Raw genomic sequence first — 25,090 nt, 5'->3', positions numbered from 1 at the left:
TCCTAAGATAGGCTCAGGCACTGACGTGCTGCAGCCGAACGATTTGGAGAAAGCAAAGGCGCATTGCGCATTCGAGATTGACGACTGCAGCCCATTATCGCTCAACTCGCTCACCCCTACCTCGGAATCTGCTATTCCCCCCCCCCCCCCCCCCCGCTTGCTCGGGCGCTGCGCGTACCGCAGCCATCTTTCCGTCGACGTCGTCGTTCCTCGTCACAACAACCCTGACCGACAATCTCATGCTTTCCCCTCACGAGCCGAGAAATCCAGAACTACGGCGCGGCGCCACCACCACCGAAACCCCCAGCCTGCTCAGCAGCCAGCCTGCCATTGCGCAACCCAAACAGCACCGCCCAGCGCGCGCACGATTTTTTGCAACTCTCACGCAACGGCTGAGCTGGGCTGTCCACCCGTGCGTCAACAGGGCTGGCGTGGACTTTGTCTGACTGCTCTTTGTCGTCGACCCGAGATCCCTCCATGTCGCTTCCCCGCCCGCTCTCCCACTACGTCGCCTGCCCTTGCCTCTGTCCACCCCACCTGTCGCCCCCAGGGTCGGTCGGACTTCTGAACAACTAGTTAACGAATTTCGTTACTCCCGCCATCCTTTCGACGTCGCAATCCACGACCGTCGCGCGCTGCAGCCCAGCATTTCGCTTGCAGTGCTGCTCGCCCAACTCCATTGTCCAAGACGCCTACATGCCCCCGACTCCAGCCCATTTTCAATTCCACGCTACCCCATTGGCTCCCCGTTTTGACCCCGTACGACCACCTCACTTCACTCGCGAGCAGTACCAGATTTTTTTTCCAACTTTCGCTTCCTTCTGCTCCTACGCGACACGCCCCAGTCTCGTCCCACGCTGCAACACCATTCAGTGTCTAGTGTTGCCCTCCAGCATCGTCTCACACGCCTTCCGTGCCGTCCGTCTGCTTCTCCGCACCTACGCACCCTCGGCGCCTCTCACGCCTCTCACACGCCTACCTCCTCACCCCTCTCTCCCGTCGGGCTCATCACCGCCTTCAAGTAGCGTCGTCGTGAGGTGTGCGAGAGGGGGGCAAGCTCTCTGCTCCTTCCTCCTCCCTCTTCTCCTCCGCCTAGCGTTTCTCAATCCACCGCTTTCCCCGAGGTGTAGCCCACTGTTCTACACGACGCTATAGCTCTCACTTGCAGCTCACAACTAATACACCAGCCATACCTCACACCCCACACTATACTGCAAACCCCTTGCCGTCACTTGTTCTGGTCAATACTTCTCTGAGCCGCTGCCCTACCCCAACCAACGTTTCCTCTACCCTCCGAGGTTGGGCTCTGCGGTGTGGCCTTGATCGCTACCAGCACCCTCCAACGCCGAGATGCTCCCACTCCCAGCTCTTGAGGCCCCGGCTGCTCATCCTCCGCCGTCGACGCTCCCTGGCGCGATGGCTTCTACCGACGGCACCGAAAATCGAAACCAGAAGCCCAAGACGCTACCTTGCAAATACTGCAGCAAACACTTCCGGTCAGTTCATCCGCTGTGCGGAACCGGTAACCTTCCAAATCTAACGTGTTTAGACGGGTCGAACATGTGCAACGGCACGAGAGAACTCACACCAAGGAAAAGCCTTTTGCGTGTCCCTGGGATCGATGCGGCAAGACATTTGGGCGACGGTATGTTACATACAGTCTTTTGTTTAGCGCACCTTTCTTTTTTTTTTTTTCTATATTTATCCTCCCTGCCCTCTCCACGCACCTGCAATACCACTGTGCCGCATTTTCAGCTCCACCCAGCCTTCTTACATCACTCGATTACCTTTCCCACACTCTGTTCCATGTTGTCCGCTTGTTTGTCCCCAGTTACTGTGGTCATCCTCATTGGCGACTTGCGTGTATCAGTATAGCTGACCCTCATGGACATCAGAGATCTCCTCGTGCGGCATGAGAAACTCGTCCACCTGAATGACGCCAGCAGCAAGGAGAATAATGCTCGTCCCAGACCGTCCTCGTCAAGTGCGAGCTCGCACAAGCCTTCGTTGTCTGACGGCCATGTCGAGGCCGATACCATGAATATGCATCGCACGACTCTGCCCCCCGTTGGTCCGCCGCCGCCACAGCAAATGTACCATCCCCAGCCGCCTATGCCGAATAATGTCCAGCCGATGCAGCAGTCGATGCAGCAGGATCACGCCATGAAATCAAGGATGGCTGCCTGTAACCTTGACGTCTTGTCTGATGCGGCGCTGGCCAGCGAGGTCAACTCGATGGCGCCGATGATGAGTAGCATTCCACAACAGCCAACGAGCCACGCGCGAGGTAAAAGCTTCGGCCAAGTCATGCCTCAGTTTGGCGAACGCCAACCGCAGGATCAAACACATTCCATGCCGTCTTTTGCTCAGCCGCCAGCGCCCCAACCCGCATATGACGACTACAATGTCTTTTTGGACGACTTTTCCTTTGCCGCGCCGCATTTTCTGCCACCGCACTTTGAGCCGGACCAACCTATGAATATGTGGACTCGCTCACCAGCAACTATGAACCAGAGAATGGCCTCGAAGCCCGTGTCAGCGATGCCTTCACGTATTGGCTCCTTGGGTCCTGACACCCGCGATGCTACCGAGTTTGCTGGAGATACCTCACGTCCCTCTCCACTGCGCATATCCAATGCAGATTATGCAGTTATCAAGAAGAAGATTGATGAATTCTCGTCTGTGTTGCCAAGCGATTTTGCTTTCCCCTCACGACATACTCTTACGCGATTCGTCGAAGGCTACATCAGCGGTTTTCATGATCTACTTCCTGTTTTACATCTCCCTACGCTTTCGCCCGCGGTCATCGCGCCGGAGCTGCTTCTTGCAATCCTTGCTGTCGGAGCACAGTATCGGTTCGAGAGCAACCGGGGATACGCACTTTGGTATGCCGCAAAAGCGGTAGCCTTGGAGCAAATCCGAAGAAGACGCAATTTGGACATCCATGCGCCATTGTCCAATGCTGCTATGTACAGCCCGCATTCGACTCGTCCTTCACCAACTTCCGGTTATCGAAATTCTTTTGGTTCAGGACAATCAGAAAGACCATCAACCCACGACGGACACCGTGATTCTGTGTAAGTCAATGTGTAGCTCATTTTGTTTGGCTCTTTGTTTTTCTGACTAGACGCAGCTCCCTCAATACCCCTCAAGCGCGATTAGAGACGATCCAGGCTCTGCTATTGCTATTTGCCGTCGGATTATGGGGCATTAAAACAATTCTGCACGAATCCCTTTCGCTTCAGAGCAATCTGTCGATCCTGATAAGAGAGGAAGGTCTGCACATGAACGCCAGCCAAGCGAGCATCGCCGACTGGGAAACATGGATCCAACGAGAAGGCGCTTTGCGGACAAAACTCATTGCATTCTGCTTCTTCAACCTGTGTAGCATGACATATGACATGCCCCCGGCGCTGCTAACCTCTGAAGTCCATCTTTTTCTACCGTTGACCGCACGACTATGGCGTGCCGAGACGGCATGGCAATGGCAGGAATTACGGCAAACGACGCCGTTGGTTGAAATAACGCTGCATGAGGCATTCTCCAAATTCTTCGGCGCAAACAATGCAGTCTTGCCATCAGAGCTCTCGTCACTCGGCCACTATGTATTGATCCACGCCTTGATTCAGCATGTATACCTCCTGAAGCAAACTTCATTTGCGGCTGGTCTGACATATGACATTCAGCGCACCTTGAGACCGGAGGATGTCGAGCAAGGATCCCAGGCGCTTCGAATGTGGCACACTAGCTTTGAGCAGCGGCACCAACTCCTGGCCGCCGAGAGGGGTCACTACGGAAGCACCGACACGATGACTGGAGGCTCTCTGGTGTATAATGCGACGGCACTGCTGCGACTGGCATACATTCGACTTTACACTGACACACCCCCTAGTAGGGCGTTGCAGACGCGAGATTCGATGTTGATTGCGTCGGCAATGCACAGCACACCCGGGCTGCCACGCAACCTCCGTGTTCAACGAGCTGTGTTCCAAGCCACGCACGCCCTGTCCATGCTGGTCAAAGTAGGCGTCAACTACGTCGCCAAGGCCAAGTCAACAGAGTGGAGCATCCAGCATTCTCTTTGCAACTTTGAGTGCGCCATCCTGGTGGCCAAATGGCTCATGAGCTTGGCATGCATAGGGCCCCAGGACGCGCCGGCCTCGGAAGAGGAGATGAGTCTGCTCGAGACGGTGCGGCGGATGGTGGACGAGACGGAGTTTGCGATATCGCAGCGAGAGTCCAATGTCAGCGACGCCATCAAGTTGCGGCAGCTTGCGAGTGCCGTGGTGCGCCTGTGGTCGGAAACGTTTAAAGGCACGCATATATTTGACATGGTCAAGACGATGGGCGACAGTCTGGATGGCTACGCCAACCTAGTGGAAAAGTCCTAGGCGCAAATTTCAACGGGGAGCGAGTCGTTTTAAAAGATGTAACTTTTTAGGGTAGGATATACAAGAGATTGGCGTTTTGCCGGTTAGGTGGGCACTATGATGATCTATATAGGCAGTGTACGACGAGGAAATGTAAGGACGCATATAGGCGAAGGGTTAACGATTGTTGTGAAGATGAGTGTAATAGCAAAAGATCTGCAATCATCTGACGTGCCGCTTGTGGAGGCGGAGCAGGAGGCGCCCGCAAATATAGCGAGCGGAATCGGCAACAGGATGTGAGCAGAAGGGTCCGCGTGCCGGCATATCGGACTTCCGCCGTCTGACTGATAGGCTATAAAATCAATCGAAACCCGCCTATAACACGATGATTTAAGATTCTATACTATAAATAATCGGGCTTTTTTGGTGCATATCCCAGGCTTAAGCTTCGTTGTTGAATTGTGGATGGACGGACCCCCTGCGGATTAGTTAGGGATTTATCAGATCGATGACAAGCAGGCGAGCTATGGAGGACCGGACTGCTTCCTCTTCCACCGACTTATCCTCATGACATCAAATTAGAAAAGAAATAAGCAGTATCTCCGACCGTAGCTAGTTTTTTAGCATACATCATCATGCACAGCAGGCATGGGTGGCGCGCACTTGTACAAGCCTCAGCTGGATGACGTCATTGCAGGAGGCCGCCTTACACTACCGAGAAAAGTGTAATATAAGGCTGAGATGGCTATACCCTCAATGTTGCGATTCTACTCGTTGATTTCCATCTAACCATTATTAAAAATATCACTGATATCACTACTATCAGAATCAAAGCTCTTTTCGTCAGTATGGCGCAAACTCAGCAACCCGTGCAGCTGCCGCCACTGCCGCAGCCCATCGCCCAGTTCAGCGCGACCGTCGCCCGCACGACCGAGACCATCATCCTCAAGGAAAAGGTGATGTCGCTCTCCGGCGACAGCTTCGACATCAAGACGGTCGACGGGCGGCCGTACCTCAAGGTGCAGGGCCGCCACGCGACCATCTCCGGGCGCAAGTCTGTCTTTGACATGGCCGGCAACCACCTCTACGACATTGTCAAAGAGCACCTACACCTACATTCGACGTACGCCGCCGAGACGCCGGATAAGCGCAAGTTTCTCGAGATTAAGAGTTCCATCAAGCGTGAGTTTTTTACTTTCTTCCCCGAGGGAGCAAAATGCAGTAGTACCGTGACTGCTGACAACAAACAGTGTTTGGCTCCAAGGCGACGGGCACGTTTACGGCGCCGGACGGCCGGACGCACGTCTTTTCGATGCGCGGCGACTGGTTGGACTCGCAGGCGGACATTGTGCTGGGCGAGGACAAGCAGGGGCCGGTGGTGGCGCGGATCGATCGCAAGTTCTTCAACAAGAGGGAGTTCTTTGGCGGGCAGCAGACGTACGCGGTGACGGTGGCGCCGGGGATGGATGTGGCCTTGGCGGTGGCGTTTTGCATTGCGTTGGACGAGAAGAATAACGAGAAATGATTTGTCCTATTTGTTTTTTCTGTTTGTCTTTTTGTTTGTCTTTTTTGGGGGGGGCTAGTTATTCAACTTGGGACTTGCAAGCTCGAATGGGCATCCGCGGACTTTTGACTTATTCCAGTTGGCAAGCAAGATTTCATATCTGTCCAGATCTTTGAAAGATAAAAAAGATGGAAAGTTTCCAAATTTATTCACTTACAACATGGCCGTGTTCAATTGTCGTTCCTTTGCGCTGATAATAGCCGGTAATTTCCGCGGCTAATTAGCATAACGCGGGGCAGTATAACGCGGCGGCAAAAGCTAATGCTGTAAAGACGACCCTTGTCCGCGGGTTTTCAACAGGGCAAGATACCCCGGATTTCAAGCTCCTCACACTGCTTGAACACTAATTCTCGCCCAATAGTGACATCCGCGGAGACTCAGCCGGACGCGATAGCCTCATCTTCTCCAGGCCCATCATCCCAGCATGTGAGGGTCCCACAGTGCAAGCCGATTGGGTAAAGCTCTCCGGGGTTTGGTGGGTCGCAACCTCGGCTCTCGAGTTCACCAATAAAGGCCGATCCCTGGGGTCATCCACGGTCATTGCTGATTCCGAACTCGATTTTCCTTTTCCTTTTTATTCTGCAACATCCTCGTCGACTTTTCTCGTCTTCCTCTCGCGTCCTTTTCTTGCATCCTTCCAGCATTGTTTCCTGTCGCATCTTCCACGGTCGATCTATCTCATCCGGCCCCTACAGACAAACGACAACGACAAGCAAAACTACCGCCCACCATGCCCATCGTCACAGAGCTCACCCGTAAGCTGGGCATCCGAGGTAAGCTCTCGCCGCCACCCACCACGGCCTCATCGAGACCGCGTTCGCTCTCCCGACGGCCCTGCTGACAATTCTTCCTCTCTCTAGTCCCCGTCGTCCAGGGCGGCATGATGCACATTGGCAACGCCGACCTCGCCGCCGCCGTCTCCAATGCCGGCGGCCTGGGAATCATCACCGCCCTCATCTTCACCACGCCCGCCGCGCTGCGCGACGAGATCCGCCGCTGCCGCACCCTCACCAAGAAGCCCTTCGCCGTCAACATGACGCTTCTCCCCTCCATGGTGCCCCCCGACTACCCGGCCTACGCGCAGACCATCATCGACGAGGGCATCAAGATTGTCGAGACGGCCGGCAACTCGCCCGGCCCCATCATTTCGCAGCTGAAGAAGGCCAACATCACCATCCTCCACAAGTGCACCACCATCCGCCATGCGCTCTCCGCCGTCAAGCTCGGCGTCGACTTCCTCAGCATCGACGGCTTCGAGTGCGCCGGCCACGTCGGCGAGAGCGACATCACCAACTTCATCCTGCTCAGCCGCGCCCGCCAGGAGCTGCGCATCCCCTTCATCGCCTCGGGCGGCTTCGCCGACGGCCACGGGCTCGCTGCCGCGCTGTGCCTCGGCGCCGCCGGCGTCAACATGGGCACCCGCTTCATGTGCACCGTCGAGGCGCCCCTCCACCACAACATCAAGGAGACGATTGTCAAGTCGGACGAGAACCAGACGGCGCTGGTGCTGCGCCGCTGGCGCAACACCTCGCGTCTCTTCAAGAACAAGGTCACCGAGGACGCGCTCAAGATTGAGCGCGAGAGCAAGGCGGGCGAGTTCAGCGAGATCGCGCCCTACGTCTCGGGCAAGCGCGGCAAGGAGGTCTTCGAGAACGGCGACCCGGAGCACGGCGTCTGGACCACCGGCCAGGTCATGGGCCTCATCCACGACATCCCCACCTGCGACGTCCTCGTCAAGCGCATAGAGAAGGAGGCCGAGACCGTCCTCAACGAGCGTGTCGCCCTCGTCGTCCCCGAGTCGAAGCTGTAAATCGAGATGCGGAAATGATACGGATCACTGTCCGTTTTGCTGTCAGCAAGCAAATAGAAAGACGATAAACCATATAAAAAGACATGTTAAATTAGAGGTCATGACTGGACAATGACTTGATGTGTTGGATATACTTTTCTTTTTGTCGTTCATTTACCACATGTAGTTTGCATCAATACTTGCTTGATTTGAACCGTATCCTACCCCCGTCTAAAAAATTCCAAGGCGTGGAAAGAGTCTAACTGCTTATCTTATCTAATTCGAAATTTCTCGCTCGGCATCTGTAGAGTCCAAGCCGACTCAACCTTGTGTGGTTGGTGCGCACTACACTCACACCAACCAACCTCCCGCCCCATCTCACCTCCAAGATTGTTGGTCGGGAAGAACCAACAGCCACTCTTCGTCGGATTTCATGTAGATGTCGATGCGTTGCAAACAAAAAGGCAACTGCGTCAAAATTTAGTTTACAGGTTGATTCTTGCCGTGGTTCTAATATCTTTTGAAAAAGACAGAAATTGTTCATTGACAAAATTGTCGTGCTTTTGAGTTTCGAATTCCGCCACGCGACCTTCCTGTTGATGCCTACACTATCTATTCAGGACCCCTCCGCCTGCCGGACCACGCAGCCGGACTGTGTCCAGTTTTTACAAGTAGAAAGTTTAATACTTGGGATTTATCTAGCACATCATCCCACGTCCTGCCACGAGGACATGCCCACTACGTCGTGGCTGGGCTCCATCGTCGAACCGTGGAGCTGGGAATCGACCTTGCATGCTTTCTTGGTGCCGCTACCGCCGCTGCTCTCTTTCCTCTTTTTTTCCTTTCTTTGTACTGCATACTATACACATCATGGCAGGTCTTGCGTTTCCAACCATCTCACAAATTGTTGCGTTCGTAACTACTTTGCTGTGGGATCTCCTCAACCTCCTACTCCCACTTCAAGTCTATACGCCGCAATCGCTCCCGCAACTTGAGCAGACTGCCAGAAACCTGTTTCTCGATTCCGGAAAAATGGCACAGTTTAGGCCTATCAACACCCCATTCCTCGATTCAATCAGAATGGCGAAATCCCAGACTGGGGCAAACTCGTTACCCGGCCGCAGCAAAGCGGCGGACTCACCAGCTCCTCGCCCCAAGTTCATTACTTCCAGCAAGACCACAGAATGGAAGAGTCTCAGAGACCTAAAACGCAAAAACGGCAAGATTGCGGAATCAGTGTCAGGCGCCTCTCCCTTCAACAAGCCCTCCCCCCCAAAACCTGTCAAGACCGCGTTGGCAAAGAAGCCCAAGATTGAGCCCATGTGCTACTACTGCTTCAACACCGCCCGAGACAAGCGCCTCGTCGAGTTTGATCACTTCTACAAGATGCAGAAAGGCAAAGCCAAAGTTGATGCCAGAGCCGAGAACAGGGCGAAAATCGTAAAGCCGTCCAAGCTCAACGAGCGTGGGGTTAAGTGCAGGACGCCCGCAGCTGCGAAGGCGAAGGAGGAAGAGCGTGCGCGGTGGAAACAGGTGGAGGATCATCCTATGCATCTTCTCATCTCCATCCCGGAGGCAAACGAGGACGGGGAGGAGGGGGACGGGAATTCAGTGGCACCGGTCTCGTTCGAAGGCTCGCAGTCACCTGTACAGACAGGCAGTGGAGAATTTCTGCCTCGACGCTGCCAAGAGAGTACTTGCCAATGTCTCTGGCTGTGCAAAGGTCTCAGCAAAAATTCAAGACAGGAAATATTTGGTTCGTCATCGGGCACTTCTCAATAGAAGCCCAGGTCGAACGAGTCCTGCACGGCGCGGGTTCTGTACGTAGCACTCTGTAGGCTGAGGCTTAGTTGATGGCGCGTCTACTATCCGAACTCTCTGAATGCAAATTTTTATGCATTAAATACTGGTTTCTGTCAGTTACAAGAACTTAGATATTAACTAAAAAAAAAGAAATAATTATTTATCCTAGAGAACACGTAAATGATAACTCTATTGCCCAACTCTATCTAACCTGCTGGCTCTACATATAGGTCCCCTCCCGCCCGCCCATACGCTCAAAGTCATCCCATAGAAATCACCCCCTTGAAATCATTCCGTCGTATTACCCCATCCTCGCCATCTTAGCCAGAACGACTCGCAGCGCTTGGGTGACGGCACGGCTGCACTACCGACCAACAGCCACAGCCACGCAGCTGAACAGTGCCGAATATACTTGAAAGCGGCAGACGTAACCCGTCATTATCATCACGACAAACTTTCCCAAACTCTATAGCCTCGCGAAAATGCCAGGCTTTCAGTGGACTTTGTTGCCGGCAGAGATTCGGAACCCGATACTGGAGCGCATCTCGCGGCAGAGTTATCGAGGTACCGCCGCGGCCGTCTGTTCAGAATGGCAGGCGTATCTCGAGCCGCGGAATTTTGCCCGACTCAGACTAGAGCTACGGAACCTGGAGCAATTCGGCAAGATGACCGCTCGCACCGCGGGCTTTGTCAGTGAGATTCGGGTGAACGTTCGGTTGCCGCGATACTCGTGCCCCGAATGCCGGTCGTCTGAATCGATGCAGCATCTTTTGCGCAACAACTTCATCTTCCGAGTCACTTTGCATAAGCTCTTTGGCGTCTTGCGTAACTGGGAGCCGAGAGAATCCCTCACGTTGGAGCTCAACGTCTTCTCGCCCAGCGATGCGGAGCACTGGTTCAAGCACAGTTGCATTGAACTGGATGATCAGCTCGACGACTCAGAGTCTTGGCATCACCTGCAGCGACAGGCTTTCTCTGGATGGCACGAGCCGGAGCACGGCTGGGTCCGTGGCCGGCGGGTAGAGAGTCCTTCCGCAGGAGCGCTTCTGCGTGTATTTGGCCGGGTGTGCTGCCGGGTATTGTCCGGACTCCCGGAGAGCCTCCCAAAGACCAGGGCGGTGACGCGGCTCGTCGTTCCTCGGGAATCGCTGCGGCGGATTCCACCCGAAGCGCTGATGCTGCTGGCGCACAAGCTTCCTCGGCTGCGGACCATCGTCTACGAGCCGTGGAGCGAGGTCTCCCGCGCGCGTGAGAATGAGACTGATAATGGTATGTTGAGGTCCCGACAGCTTGGTTGATCAACGACTTGCTTACTTATCCATGTGCAGAGCTTTCCTATATGATTTCTCACTCTCTGCCAAGTCACGTCGAGACGCTCTCGATCTTTGAAGACATCAACTTTGCACTTGCCTCGGCGCTTAGCAACGATCCCTGGACCCCAAGCCAGTTCAACCCACCTTCCTATTCTCACATGGTCGAAAGCCTGGTCCTGAGGAGTTGCAGCCTCAAAAATCTTTCAATCTCTTTCATGATTGATGCCTGGGACTTTTTGGGCTATCTGAGGGAGGATTTCGGCTCCCAGTTACGATCGCTCACACTCACCGCGGCTATTCTCATGAGAGATTCCGAAAGCGGGGACATCGATTCCTTCTTAGAAAGAGCGAGCTTGTTTCCGCGAGCCCTGGAGCAGCTTGAGCGACTGGTGCTTTGGAACTGCGAAGACGGAGATGCCTGTGCGGTCGTCTACCAGAGGGACAGATCGACACAGAAGGCTACTCTGACCACGCGAGCGACGTGGAATCTTGCGCTGAATGGCGAAACGTTGAGATCCTGGAAAAAGGTCGACCCAGGCTACACCCTCGTAGTCGAGCATGAGCGGCTGAGAATGGCCATCAGACGACCCGTCAATGCCATCCGCCATCTGCGCTTGCCAGGCGAGATTCTCAACCCAACGTCTGCCTGGAAGCGACCACGGGAAGTATCCGTGGAAGAGAGGTCTGAAGAGGACTCTCTGCTGGAGGTCGGCATCCCAGACGGTTGGCAGCGCATTGAATACTTCCTCGGCGTCGCCCTTATGCTATTTGTCGATTTTCTACGTAGCAATGCATTCCCATATGTATGGTACCAAAGGTGGAATGGTGAGATTTGAGATGCATATGCACCACCGCAGGAAAGGTGAAAGAAAGGTATGCTCGCGGATCCGATCAAGACGCTGGGTTTTTTAATAAATTCATAATTTAGATAGAAGCTGACGGACTTGCCAATTCAGACTGGTAGACCGTTAATAGCTGCATGTGCTTGTTTGTTTCCGAGGTTCCGCGTCACGATCCACCTTGGAAGGTTCTAGGTTGCATATCTCGGTAGCTCATGTTGAATAAATATTTAGTATAATTATTATTGGGGGCTACAGTTTTCTGGCTCGTTTCAGGTCCATCCCAACTAATTGTTAGTAATTAATGAAAGCCTCCGACATCGCTTGCGGCTTATCAGTATATAACTCCGGTCACTAGTAAGCCTGCTCTGACCCATACTTGCCATCCTTCCTTCTATACAACAAACAGCAAACGCACTGCTACTATCACCGACCACGATCATCATAGCATGACCAAAACCACCCGAGACGACAACCATGTTGTGATTGACAGAAATGGCATCATCGAGAACCGACACCAGCTCCACGCCGTAGTCGTCGACTCGACCGGCCGCGTCCTCCTCGCCGTCGGCGACCCGGACCGCGTCACCCTCGTCCGGTCCGCCGCCAAGCCCGCTCAGGCCGTCGCCATCGTCGAGACGGGCGCCCTCGAGTGCTACAGCCTGGATGACGCCGACCTCGCCCTCATGTGCGCCTCGCACAGCAGCGAAGAGCGGCACGTCGACCGCGCCCGCCGCATCCTCGCCGCCGCCGGCAACGCCGAGGCCGACCTGCGCTGCGGCGGCCACCCGGCCATCCTTGCCGATCGCAACGCCGCCTGGCTCCGCGCCGGCTTTGACCCGACCCCCGTCTGGAGCAACTGCTCCGGCAAGCACGCCGGCATGCTGGCCGCCGCGCGCGCCATCGGTGCCGGCCCAAGCGACTACCACCTCCTGTCGCACCCGCTCCAGCAGCGCGTGAGGCGCGTCACCGAGGAGATTGCCGGCCTCCCAGCCCCGGAGCAGCAGATCCGCTGGGCCGTCGACGGGTGCAACATGCCCGCGCCGGCGTACCCGCTCGTCCGCCTCGCCACCACCTACGCCGCATTCGCCGACGCGGCAGACGGCGACGACGAGGCGCCGCCGGCGAGGCGCCGCAGCATGGCGCGCGTGTTCCGTGCCATGGCCGCGCACCCGGACATGGTCGCGGGCGAGGGCCGCTTTTGCACGGAGCTGATGCGGGCGTTTGGTGGCCGCGTGGTGGGCAAGGTCGGCGCGGACGCGTGCTACGGCGTCGGTGTCCGCGCGGGCGAGGATACGAGGCGACTCGGCGCGGTGGGCGCGGTGGGCATCGCGGCCAAGGTCGAGGACGGCAACATGGACATCCTCTATGGCGCCGTCGCAGAGATTTTGGGGAGGCTGGAGATTGGAGACGCGGAGACGCGGGCCGCCCTGGACGGGTTCCATGGGGTGGTGGTCAAGAATACGGTGGGCGTCGTTACGGGTCGCGTGTCGTATCCTTTTAAGCTACAAGCTGTTCAGGTGTCATGTTGAGATACGCCTCTGCTTTTTCAGCAGCCATGTATTGGTCGCAATGGAACTTTTTGTGCCTTGCATACCAAAGTTTACATCATGGGTACATACGTCTACATTCATACATCTACATGGTGACGAAGCTGGTCGGGAGAGACTTACGTATCATATGAGAATAAATTCTAGAATTATGAAATAGATATTTTGAGCCTCTTGGGGACGCAGTCTGTCTTATTCATATTTCGATATAACTATATACATTCCTAGGTGGTTATTGATCATTGCAAAGAAATCCTAGGCGGTGATAGACTGGATACTGCCCAACGTAGTCGGCCCCTGCCTCATTCAGCGTTGGGAACAGGTGAAGGCCATCATCGCTTGGGAGTACGCTGGCTACTTTCCCAAGGAGTTTGAAGGCATGCTTTTTCGCCGCCCCCGTCCCTCGGTTGCGTTGGAGAGGGAGGTCAATGATGAGAAACAACTGCTAGACATCATGCACAAAAATGTGGCGAAATGACGGCATGCTTGTGATGTATTGTTCAGCCAAATGGGGTTGATGTTGAACTCAGCCACAATCTTGGTGAAGGCGCACTTCTGACCTTGAGCCTCGATCTGTGGGAAGACTCTAAAATTAGAGACCGGCTGTGTCAATAAAATAGAACCCTGCCTAAGCATCCAACAGTAACCAGGAATAGCATCTATTTGCATCGGCGATAAGCAGTTTGTAGTACTGGGATCAGAGGCACGCCGCGGAGTCAAGAGAGGAGCGCCTCGCGTGAATCCAAGGTTCAGTAGAATGAGCGGATAATAAAAGCACGTCTGACAGTTAATAAAAAGCATCCAGCAGCAACCGTGGATCTACATCACTATATTGGCATCGGCGACAAGCGTCGTATTGCAATCAGAAGCACGTCGGAGTTAATCCGCACACTACGAAAAGAGCGACTCACGCCAATACAGGGTTCAGAAGAATACGTAGATAGCAAAAGCACGTTTGGATAGTAGAAACGACGAATACAAGACATCTAACAGTATCTGAGTCGGCGATAAGTAGCTTCTAGTACTCGACTCAAAAGCAGGCCGCGGAGTTAATCCGCATGCCAAGAGAATAGGTGGATAATAAAAGCACGTTTGGCCAGTATAAGCGATGAAAAGAGGGTCGCTACAAGTCATACACAATGTTTCGCTTAATGAGCATCACCACATACATCGGGTAGACACTCGGCCAAACCTCTCAGATGCACTCTTGGCATAACCAAGCCTCAAGATCTACGTCCATGGTAACATCGACGACGCGCGGCGCTGCGAATTGCCTCCAACGATGCAGCTTCCGAGTTGGAGACTGGAAAGATGATGGAGTTGCAAAGATGTCCTGATTCACAGGGAGAAGTGCATATATAGCTGGCGATCTGGCCTCTGAGATGGACATGGAGACAGACTCAGCGCCATTCTTCGCATCCATCTTTCTCTACCGACTCCGACCATCAGCATGAAGTCAATTCTCAACCATGCCGCCCAAGCCATCATGGCATTGGCCGCTGCGTTGCCGGCCTCTGCGCAGAACTTGTCCTACGGAGCTGACAACTTTTACCGTAGCGAGCAGGTCGCGATCCAGCCCATCTCGTTCAAGTCGGCCTACAACGCGACCATTGTCGGCAACCTCTTTACTCGCAAGAACATGAGCCTGAGCGCTTCCTCACCGGCCATCGTGGTCGGCCACCCCATGGGCGCCGTCAAGGAACAATCTGCCAACCTGTACGCCACCAAGATGGCCGAGCAGGGCTTCGTCGCCCTCACGCTGGACCTCCCCTTCTTTGGCCGGAGCGACGGCCCTCAAAGCGTCGTCTCGCCCGATGTCTACACGGAGGCCTACCGCGCGGCGGTTGACCACCTCGGCGCGCACGCCTTCGTCGACCGGGAGCGGATCGGCGCGCTCGGCATCTGCGGCTCCGGCGGGTTCGTCATCAACGCGGCCAAGATCGACGCCCGCATCCGCGCCGTCGCCACCGTGTCCATGTACGACATGGGCGCCGTGGCCCGGAGCGGGCTGCGGGGGGCCGTGTCGGCCGAGCAGCGCAGGCAGGCGGTCGCCCGCACGTCGCGGCAGCGCTGGGCCGAGGTGGACGGCGCCCCGGTCGGGTACTCGGACGGGTTGCCGAGCCGCATCACCAACGACACGGACGCCGTCACTCGTGAGTTCTATGACTTTTATCGCACCGCCCGTGGCGAGTTCACGCCCGAGGGGTGGCCGCGCAACCAGACTATCTTTCGCACGACGACGAGCAACATCGTGTTCCTCAACTTTTACCCATTCAACGACATTGACACCATCTCGCCTCGTCCTCTTCTCATTGTCGCCGGTGACCAGGCTCACTCGCGAGAGTTTAGCGATAATGCCTATGATGCTGCTGCCCAACCCAAGGAGCTCTACTGGGTACAGGGAGCAAGCCACACCGACTTGTATGATCGCACCGAGATCATTCCGTTTTCTAAGCTTGTCGACTTCTTCCACAGCAACCTCGCTTAAAGGGTGTCGTTTTTGAAAGACTGCCTATCTTGAGATTACAGTTACTTGAACCATTGCGGTGTCTACTCTTCTTTATCGTGTACTATAACTTGCTGCTATTTTGCTGAAAATTGCTCGAAACATTCCGACAGCGCTTAGCTTTAGCACAGCTTCCTTCAAAAAATAATAAAATGAAGAAAAAATCATTTCCGTCCTCTCCCTTGAACCTATAAATCAATTCTGCTGCCTATGTAGCAAAGGACACACATATTATGCTAACGCCTATTTAGGCAACAGCTGCCAGCTGTACCCGAACCGTAGTATTTAAAGGGCCTATGTAAATTACGAAAGCCCTCTCTCGATAGCTCTCAGCAATATCTCAACTCGCAAGCCATGCATCTACTCATCCTAGGCGGAACTCACTACGTCGGCCGCCTTGTCGCAGACGAGGCTCTGGCTCGCAGCCACCAAGTCACCGTCTTCAACCGCGGCAACAAGCCGGCCCCGCGGGAGCCCGATCCCTGGTCGGCGACCGTCTTGCCGAGGACGGCTACGCCGCCCTCGACGGCCTCTCCTTCGACGCCGTCGTTGACACCTGGGCCGCCGACCCCTCCGCCGTGAAGCGCACCGTCGCCGCCCTCCGGGACCGCGTGAGGCACTACGCCTTCGTCTCCCAGCCTCAGCGTCTACGACCACAAGGCGTCGCCCGCGCCGTACGACGAGACCTCCGCGCTGCTCGACGCGGACAAGGCCCCCGTCCCGCCGTACGTCAAGCACAAGCTGGACTCCGGAGCGCGAGGCCGCCGCCTCCGGCGCCGCCGACCCTCATCGTCCGCCCCGACGCTCGCGCCGGGGCCCGCGGATTTTGTCGCTGCAGTTCATCGACGGGCGCGACCTGGCGGCATTCCTGGTCGACGGCGCGGAGCGCCGGCTGGAGGTCACGTTCGACGCCGTCTCGGGGCGGGGACACGTCACGCTGAAGGGGCTTCTGGCGGCCGCCAACGAGGAGCGCGGGCGGCAGGGCGGAGCTGCGCTGGGTGGACGGCGAGGAGGTGGCGAAGTCGACGGCGGGGAGGAGGATGGAGATTCCGATGTTGGTTCCCCAAGTCGTACGCGTTCATCTTCCAAAGCACGGGCGAGAGGGCGGCCGCGGCGGGACTGAAGATCCGGCCGGCGCTGGAGACGGTCAAGGATACTTGGGAATGGGTGAATGCCAGCGGTTGGAAGATCGGAGACGGTCCCGCGGGCATTCCGGAGTATGTCGAGGCTGACCTTGTTGAGAAGCACGGTGGTGGATTGAACAAGGCATGATGAGCTCACGTATTTACTATCCTTTTTCTACTTGGATACATACACAGTCCGCATTCCTCCTTAGTGAGAGACCTTGATCTGGTAGAAGTGAACCTCGGTAGGGCCGCTCCCTTGGTTGTAGTTGCCGGCCTTGAAGTAGCTCTTGGGCGCGTTGAGCTTGTGGGTGTCCAGCTTCTGCAAGGCCTTTCCGTTGATGCTGACCTCCAGCACGTTCTTCTCGTAACGGATCTCGTACGTGAAGCGCTGGCCCCTCGGCACGTGGTCCACGTCCACGCGCTGCTGCTTGCAGCTGTTGTCCGCGCACAGCTGCACGCCCATCTTGAGGTCGCCCGCCGCGTTGTAGTACAGCTCCGCGACCGGCTTGTGCGAGACGCTGTCATCCACGTGGATCTGGCCGACGCAGATCTCGCCAGTGTTCTTAGTCACCTTCAGGTCCCCGAAGAGCCGGTTGCGGTCCGCGCGCGGGTCCCAGCTCGAGGGCTGGCTCTCGCGCAGCTCGCACCGGCAGTGGTCGCTGTTCGGCGTGCTGACGCAGTCCGAGTTGCTCTTGTCGCCGGGCACCGTCATCACGAGCGCGCCGTCCGCCTTATCGGTGAAGAAGTACCTGGCGTTGGTGTAGCCGTGGCAGTCGCTGCCGAGCTGCCCGGCCCGGATCTCGGTGGGGTGGCCGGGAGTGCCGGAGGGGAGCTGCAGCGTCCAGTGGGAGAGGTCAAAGTTGCCGCCGGGAGCGCAGTTGGGGTTCAAGGCGACAGACAGGGAAATGCTGCTAAAAAGCAGGGCGGTGTTGGTGAAGTGCATTTTGGGCTGGAAGAGGCAGATGAAACTGTAGTGAGGCTGGCTATGGAGAGGCTGGTAGAAATACTCGATTTTCACTAAGGAAAGCCTGTCCTCTTTATAGCTTCGACGTACAAAACATTTTCCCATTCAAGACATTACAATGCGGTGTACTTGAGCTTGTGTCTCTGCTTCCGCCCATCATTTCTCACGTCAGCAGCAAGGCTACATGGCAATGGAGGCTCAAATCTCGGCAGTGCAGATCGAGACTACAAACAACCCCGACGCTAATAGTGAATCCATCATCAGTTTTCTTATTCAAGTGCGAATTGGCCACCTCGTACTACTAAATATTGTCCTTGTTCCGATCAGATCCAAGCGCGGCTGCCAATGTCATTACACGGGTACTCATTCAGAAGTACCCCGTCTCGCACTTACTTTTGACCCGTGTACCTGAAATCTGATGTATTTGTTTGCCATGGTTGTCAAGAAATTATCCGTCCGTTGACAGCTCCTCACTACGTGGCGCGGCATCTCGTTGGTGGAATTAATATACCCGCTGACGGGACGGCGACACAAGTCATGGCTGCTGATCGCCAATTCAATACCATTGATCTGTATACTTGACTTATTTCTAGTAATAAATCATACTACCATCGTACGGAACAATTAAAATTGCCATACTTGAGTAAACTATGATTTCGCAAGTCTAGATGTGTCTGTTGTTAGTGGCGTAGCTAGACACTAGCCTCGCCTCTATTAGTTGTCAGGCAGGATCAACGTATCTGAGCTGAGCAGCCAGCATGCTAGCCCACGGGCAACAAAAATATGGCCTTCTATATCTTTTTAAACCAAAAAGAACTCTCTCTTTTTTCTATTATTCCGCTCCAGCTCGGGGTAGTTGGTAGGCGACTGGTGTCTGCATCCAATGTTTTGCAATGAGAAAAGAAACGGTATTATTGTCTTATAAAACAAATAGAAAACATATATACGAATCAATCAATTCCACTCAAATCATCTCCAATATTCAATACCTGCCTCGTCATAATTTGATGAGGCCGCCCTGGAGCCCAGGGTCGGGAAGCATCCAGCCGGCTCTGCCCCACCCCCACCAAAAGCCCAAAAATCACCAACTTCACTCCACACACTTCGATTGCCACATATTCCATCATCACCCTTTCACCTCCCACACACATCACACAACCCCTCCACAGCCGACACAATGGCACATCCAAGAATAGAAGATGTGTCCGACAGCGACCCGGACATGGTCTCAGACCCCGAAGACTTCGACATCGACGACTTTGACGACACCAACATCATGCAACGAGTCGAGCCCAAAGCCGCCTCCGCCGCCGCCCCTCCTCCCTCCTCCTCCTCCTCCTCCGCCGCCGCTGCCACCGCCGCGCAGCAGGCCATGCAGCAGATGATGCTCAACTCCAACAACATGCGCGCCGTCACCGCCGACGAGCGCGCCTCCTACGCCGGCTACCAGAGCCTGTACCCCGTCTACTTTGACGCCGAGCGCAGCCGCGCCCAGGGCCGGCGCGTCGCCGCCGCCCTCGCCGTCCGCAGCCCGCTCGCCCGCGACATCGCCGACGCCTGCTCCCGCCTGCGCCTGCAGGCCGTCCTCGAGCCCGACAAGACGCACCCGAAAGACTGGGCCAACCCGGGCCGCGTCAAGGTCGCCCTCAAGCCCAACGCGGGAAACGACAGGATCGCGAACAAGCACCACCTCTACCTGCTGGTCGCGCAGCACCTCCGCGAGAACCCGACGACGGAGCGCTCGGCGGGCTTGCGCGTGAGGATGGGCGGGCAGATCCACCCGCCCGAGGACAAGCCCTATCCAAAGCCGGCGGCACCGAGGGGGTGGAGGATCAACGAGTACCTGCCGTACATGAGCGCGGCGATGACGGGAGGTGGCGTCTCGGAGAACCTGTTCAAGGACATCATGAAGGAGATGCAGGGCGGCGGCGACCCGATGGCCGCGCTCATGGCGGGCGCCGGCCAGGCCGGCGGCCCCAGCGCAAGCGCCTCGGACGACGGCGGGAAGAAGAAAAAGGACAAGAAGAAGGGCAGGGCGTGATGTGCATAGGGAGCGCACGTCAGACACGAACAAGTATGAGACGGAGGACTGGCTAAATAGCTGATTGCATGACTGGGAAAGGGGCTTACTTATCCCATGCTTGACTGCGTTTTTCATCTAGAGAGGGGCATCTCTTGATAAAAGTTGTCCTATAACGTGGAAACATGGTATGGACTCTTGCTATATTATGCGAATATGCGAGACATGATTGAGACAAAAAAAAACATGATAAAGTGTATATGATATAACGCCCAACGGGTATCTATCTCCCACCTCCTTGGCTTTCCCATGCTTGTGACCAACAAGATCTCTAATCAGAATCATGTTCTCTTTTGTAAACATACAGACTGCCTCCCCCCAGGGCTCAATCTTATACAGCAGCAACTCTCGCACTCTGTAATACATCCCATTCACGCGATCCCACAATTTGCACCCGGCTGCGTGTGCCAGATTTCAACATCTTGCCGTCCGGCCCAGGTAGTCTGATTTGCAGTCGCGCAACTGGTCTCAAACGAGACCCGTCCACGGCAACGCCGAGGGCGGGCAGTGCAATAGACTCGCTCTTCCTCGCCACCGAGTCTTGCCACGACTTCCACGCGGCAAAGTCCTCCGTCTGCTTGGCTGCATGATACTGCGGCGTCGTCTTCGCTGACCGCCATGCAAGTCTATCCTTGGGAATCGAGCCATAGTTGAATATGCCAGCCGACGATGTCATCTTCACAAGCTCACTCAGCGCATCTTTGCCTTCAGCAATCACCAGGGCTTTACGCTGCTCTGCAGCACTGGTGGGCTTCTTCAAGGGCTCGGCGAGCCAGTCGTAGTTTTGTTGCTCAGTCAGGCGGGCACGGCGGTTATCCTCACGCAAGTAGCGCACGGCAGATTGTAAGCTTTCAATCTCATTCTTAAGAGCATCCATCTCACGCGCTGTAGCGACGGCACGTTCTTGACCAGCCTTGTTGCCTGCAGCACCCGCGCCGTCTGCGTACGCGCGGCTGTCACTTGCAACCTTCTTCCATTTGTCCCGCTCCGATTCGAGCATCTTCAGCTCTCGGTCTTGCTTCTCAATATCATCCTTGAGACTGGCTGCCTGTTCCGTAGAAGCTTCCAGGTCCTGTTGCAGAGCATGAATACGTTCAACGTTGGTCTGTGCATCGCGCATGCGGGACTCGAGTGTCTCGATTTTGAGAGCGGCGGTGCTGAGATGCTCGTCACGCTGGGCAATGGTTCGGCGAGCTTCGCCGTGCTCCTCCTTGAGTCGTCTAAGCTCTTCCTCGGCATCAATGGGAACAGCCTTTAGAGCCTTCAGCTCCTGCGAGCGGAGCTTCCACGGCGCCGGGCTGACGTCAAACTCGCGGGTCTGGCTGAGATCTGTAGCCAGGCCAACAGCTTCGGAAACCAGAGCCTGGAGGTTCCGCAATTGAAGAAGGTATTGAGAGAACATGTCCGATTCACTGCAAAATGTGACTTCCAGTACCGCCGCATGAATGGCATTTTGCACATCAGAGTGTGTGAATGGATCAGTTCGTCCTTCATCTTGCGTAAAGAGTGTGTGGAGAGCTGTGCCTATCCTGCGAGACAGAACAGCGATGCCTTCGCCGGCAGTTTGGCAAGATTCAAACAAGTCGCGAGTCTCCGGTGGCAAGGAGAGTGACCTTGTCTTCAGGTCTTCCAATGCGCGAACAGCCTTGCCGGCAATGACCTTGGTACTTCGGGTTTGGGTGATGACAGTTTCAAATTTCTTGGCCAACAGCTGCGTCATCTCCTCATCGGCGCCGTCGACAGAGGTAGCCCGTTCGACCATGACACGCGTGGCATTGAACGAAATTGCGGCAGACTCTAGATGGCTCTGAACAACAACCGCCTTCATATGAGACTCATCCGCGTATGCAGGAGCATCATCGGCAAGGTGGACCTCGCCGAGGTGAGACATCAAAGCGATGGTTCGCTGTAATACTTCAGCACACTGCTTCTCCTTGAGTTCGTCCTTGCGCAGACTATCAATCCAGCCGTTAAGTGCACGCTCAACTGGTTCCACTTCGAGCAAAGCATTCCGGTAGTTGCCAAACTGTGTCATAGAGCAGTGGCTCATGTCGTTGAAAAATCGGTCGCACATTGTCGCGACCCAGGTCAGCTTATCAACCACATCACAGCCAGCAAATAAGTCGTCCTCATGACCCGGCTGCGGTTGTCCGTTGAGTTTCTCCTTGATGAACCCACTAAGCAGGTTGGACTTGAATGCAAGCCTGCGGAATCGGAGGAGTGCGAGGACGGAGTCTTGCTCTTCTTTGTACGTGTCGGGCAGGAAGAGCTTGACGATCTCAAGGTGTTGTTCTGCCTCTTGAGCCTCGAGGCGTCGCATCTCGAGATCAATTGTCTTGACTTGAGCCTTGGCAGCTGAGATCTGCAGTTTCATGTTAAGATCCATCATGGCGCGCGAACGGTCATTCAGTTTCTCAGATTCGCCCTCTGTGACAGCCTGCGAGGCTCGCATATCGTCCAGATCCGTCTGCAAGTTCGTGACCAGCTCACGGAATCTGGACAAGGTGTATTCCATGTCCTCGAAATTCTCCTCCTGCTGGGCGGCTCGGCGAACTTGCTCGGCAATGACACTGTCTCTGAAATCGAGCTCTTCCTGAAGCTCTTTTTCATTCTGCACGTGATTGATTTCGAGCTCGTCGTTGATTTCCTTCAGACTCTCCAGATCCTCAATTACAGCCTTCAGCTCTTCCATCTGCTCTGATAGGCTCATGTTTCGTTCGGTAAGGTCTTCGATCATGTCTTCGGCACCAAGAGCAGTATCAAGCTGCGAGCGAAGATCATCGACCGCGGCCTCGGATTGCTGCAGCTTTTCCTTGGTCTTCTCATGCTCTTCTTTGGTATTACCAAAGTCGCGAACATCTTCTTCCAGAACAGCGATTTGGGCCTTGAGGTCTTCTTCTTGTTCGTGAGTGATGTCTCTCAGTCGAATCAGCGCCTCACGGAGACGCTCATTGGTCCGCTCCATCTGCATCCAATTGGCACTGGTTTTCTCGTCGGGTGTCATCCCTTTGCTGTACTCTGCGTTTTCCTCGCGAAGGATTTCGACCTCCAGTTCGAGCTCTTCGGCCTTTTGCTGCACAGCTTCGAGCTCAACCTTGAGCACCTCGTAATTCTCCTCCGCCATTTCTCGATCAAGGGTTGCCAGCTCCAAAGCGGTATCATGGTCAGCTTGAAGAGCCTCCACCGAGTCAAATCTCACTTCAGCTTCTTTTAGTTGCTTTCTGAGTTCGATTAATTCTTGTTGTTGTGGTTGGTACTTTGATTGCAGCTTCTGGATAATGTCGGAAAACTTGTCTCGTTCGCCTTGGACCTTGTCCAATTGCTTTAGTTTATCACGGTCTTCCTGGCGCTTTCGTTCCAAAACTTTTAGCTTTGCCTTCAAATCCTCAACTTCCTTGTTCAGTAGACCGCCAGATACTGAGCGGGGCATGCCGACCGGAGTAGCTGGCTTTTGCGCTGCCGAAGATGCGGCAGCCAGCTTCTCCAAGTTGTTTGTTTTAGCCAAAACGGGACTCTTTGGTTGAGGTGACAATATCTCGGCATCGCTTTTTACAGGCGAGTTTGGGGCAGTTTCGCCGCTCCGTGAGCCTGCATTGCCCTCGTAGCCAGCTTGTGAGTCGGCCGAAGGGCGTCGACCGGAGTCCGAACGCCGTAGGCCTGCAAGACCGGGAGCTCTACCGCTTGCTGAACGGGTGTGCGATATACTGCCTCGTGAGGCGACCGAAGATACTGAAGCTTGTCTCGTGGTACGCGACGCAGGGGCTGCGGGAGGTCCCATAGACGTCCGCTGAGCCGGAACTGCGGTGCGAGTTCGCGCTCCAGCCGAGGAAACCCTTGCGTTCGATGGTGTCCCGGTTCGTGAAGCTGCGGCGCTAGATGCACCGCTCAAAGGTTTCGTTGGAGACTTCGTGGGAGACTGTGTACACATCAGCAAAAGAGTCGCCTTCGAGTTGCGATTGTCCCTACAGCGGAGCCCGGAAGTCTTCCGATGCTGGCAGGACGGGTCGTTCTAGAAACCGGACTTGGGCTCGGGGCATTAAGGCTCTTTCGTCTATTCAGAGTGGCATCGTTCCCGATGGAGACACGGTTGGCGGCTGGATTGATGAAGCTGCTTGGCCGAGCAGCTTTCTTGACTCCGGGCTTAACAGCGGTAGGGGGCTGAGCGACGATGGTAGCCATCATAGGCTTGACAAACATGCCATATCCCATTGGGCAGTCAAAATAGCGCTGTCCCTGGACACTGCCATCGTTTTTGCCCGTCTTGTCCTCGAGCTCGACCCCTATCCACTCGCCCACCTGGAAGCTGGTTTGTCCAGCGAACCGGACCGTGGCTTTGCGGCCATCGTTTAGCTGCACAATTTGCCCTGGTTTAAAATCAGGCATTATGAAAATTCGGGCGATAGCAGGTGCATCGTGGCGCCAGCGCGTTCGATATTGTTCCCGGCGAAGAGGTAGTGTTGACAAACAGGCGTACTTTGTTGATAGAACAAGGCAACAGCTTGACTCCTTACCTAAGAAGCTCCAAGTGGTGGTCACTGGAGTCCACTAATAATCAGTGCTCTGCACCAACGCGTCCACCACCACAATTTGACGCGCTCCACCTGTATTTTCAGGTACCAGAATCCTCATGCCTCAGATCTGAGGCAGCAAGGCGTCTTGGCAGCCATCTGGTGGAAGCCACACCACACACAGGAGAGACATTGCGAGACACGGAGAGATGATATCACAAAGTTGGCTATATCCGATTCCAAAAATAGCCATTGTACCTTCATTTATAACTCCATTGATTCCGCCCAACTCCATGACGCATGGCAGGAGTTGGGGTATGTGTCTATACACCATAGATGCTATTATACTGCGCCAGGCCCGCCTGCCTTCGACATCCAAAACGTCAAACCACGATACCCGCCTAGAACGAACGCCTCTCATCATTAGCCACTTAATCGTCTCTCCGGCTGGGAGGTGCGACATTTCGGAAGCCACCATCCCTCATCCATTCGACCAGTTCGAAAGCCAACCGTCGCTCGGTCGCTTCCTCAACATTCGTGCCGCTTGGAACTCTGACGGCAATTAGACCCATATGCTTTGCAACCTCCACGGCTCCAAACTTATTGATCTCATCTTCGTCGCTCGCCTGCACGTATACCACCAAATCAGCATTAGGTATCCCGCGCCACATATTCGC

At 55.1% G+C, this 25,090-nt stretch overlaps 10 protein-coding genes across 10 annotated transcripts; 8 read left to right on the top strand and 2 right to left on the bottom strand.

Moving 5' to 3' along the window:
- Positions 1-1,884: 1,884 nt before the first annotated feature.
- Positions 1,885-4,391, top strand: ISF_06395 (Transcription factor; the record flags this gene model as incomplete). The annotated part of the gene is made up of 2 exons (XM_018849999.1): positions 1,885-3,077; positions 3,128-4,391. 2 exons carry the CDS (start codon positions 1,885-1,887, stop codon positions 4,389-4,391), a joined length of 2,457 nt encoding a protein of 818 aa, XP_018702976.1.
- Positions 4,392-5,218: 827 nt separating this feature from the next.
- ISF_06394 (DUF567 domain protein) lies at positions 5,219-5,895 on the top strand (the record flags this gene model as incomplete). Its single annotated transcript, XM_018849998.1, has 2 exons — positions 5,219-5,552; positions 5,621-5,895. 2 exons carry the CDS (start codon positions 5,219-5,221, stop codon positions 5,893-5,895), a joined length of 609 nt encoding a protein of 202 aa, XP_018702975.1.
- A 769-nt stretch (positions 5,896-6,664) lies between these two features.
- Positions 6,665-7,744, top strand: ISF_06393 (2-nitropropane dioxygenase, NPD; the record flags this gene model as incomplete). The annotated part of the gene is made up of 2 exons (XM_018849997.1): positions 6,665-6,707; positions 6,795-7,744. 2 exons carry the CDS (start codon positions 6,665-6,667, stop codon positions 7,742-7,744), a joined length of 993 nt encoding a protein of 330 aa, XP_018702974.1.
- An 849-nt stretch (positions 7,745-8,593) lies between these two features.
- ISF_06392 (hypothetical protein) lies at positions 8,594-9,505 on the top strand (the record flags this gene model as incomplete). The annotated part of the gene is made up of 1 exon (XM_018849996.1): positions 8,594-9,505. The coding sequence occupies one exon, from the start codon at positions 8,594-8,596 to the stop codon at positions 9,503-9,505; it is 912 nt and encodes a 303-aa protein (XP_018702973.1).
- A 503-nt stretch (positions 9,506-10,008) lies between these two features.
- Positions 10,009-11,675, top strand: ISF_06391 (hypothetical protein; the record flags this gene model as incomplete). The annotated part of the gene is made up of 2 exons (XM_018849995.1): positions 10,009-10,795; positions 10,855-11,675. The coding sequence occupies 2 exons, from the start codon at positions 10,009-10,011 to the stop codon at positions 11,673-11,675; spliced, it is 1,608 nt and encodes a 535-aa protein (XP_018702972.1).
- A 452-nt stretch (positions 11,676-12,127) lies between these two features.
- ISF_06390 (L-asparaginase II) lies at positions 12,128-13,210 on the top strand (the record flags this gene model as incomplete). The annotated part of the gene is made up of 1 exon (XM_018849994.1): positions 12,128-13,210. One exon carries the CDS (start codon positions 12,128-12,130, stop codon positions 13,208-13,210), a length of 1,083 nt encoding a protein of 360 aa, XP_018702971.1.
- Positions 13,211-14,678: 1,468 nt separating this feature from the next.
- Positions 14,679-17,006, top strand: ISF_06389 (hypothetical protein; the record flags this gene model as incomplete). Its single annotated transcript, XM_018849993.1, has 4 exons — positions 14,679-15,649; positions 16,108-16,408; positions 16,489-16,755; positions 16,803-17,006. 4 exons carry the CDS (start codon positions 14,679-14,681, stop codon positions 17,004-17,006), a joined length of 1,743 nt encoding a protein of 580 aa, XP_018702970.1.
- Positions 17,007-17,066: 60 nt separating this feature from the next.
- ISF_06388 (alginate lyase) lies at positions 17,067-17,804 on the bottom strand (the record flags this gene model as incomplete). Its single annotated transcript, XM_018849992.1, has 1 exon — positions 17,067-17,804. The coding sequence occupies one exon, from the start codon at positions 17,802-17,804 to the stop codon at positions 17,067-17,069; it is 738 nt and encodes a 245-aa protein (XP_018702969.1).
- Positions 17,805-19,002: 1,198 nt separating this feature from the next.
- On the top strand, positions 19,003-19,866 carry ISF_06387 (signal recognition particle protein Sec65; the record flags this gene model as incomplete). Its single annotated transcript, XM_018849991.1, has 1 exon — positions 19,003-19,866. One exon carries the CDS (start codon positions 19,003-19,005, stop codon positions 19,864-19,866), a length of 864 nt encoding a protein of 287 aa, XP_018702968.1.
- A 370-nt stretch (positions 19,867-20,236) lies between these two features.
- ISF_06386 (dynactin) lies at positions 20,237-24,288 on the bottom strand (the record flags this gene model as incomplete). The annotated part of the gene is made up of 2 exons (XM_018849990.1): positions 20,237-23,821; positions 23,872-24,288. 2 exons carry the CDS (start codon positions 24,286-24,288, stop codon positions 20,237-20,239), a joined length of 4,002 nt encoding a protein of 1,333 aa, XP_018702967.1.
- Between the last annotated feature and the right edge of the window lie 802 nt (positions 24,289-25,090).

This window comes from Cordyceps fumosorosea (assembly GCF_001636725.1).
Source record: "Cordyceps fumosorosea ARSEF 2679 chromosome Unknown scaffold_16, whole genome shotgun sequence".
Classification (NCBI taxonomy): domain Eukaryota; kingdom Fungi; phylum Ascomycota; class Sordariomycetes; order Hypocreales; family Cordycipitaceae; genus Cordyceps; species Cordyceps fumosorosea.
Note: the sequence above shows the minus strand (reverse complement) of the source record. Positions and strands in the feature narration are given on the sequence as shown.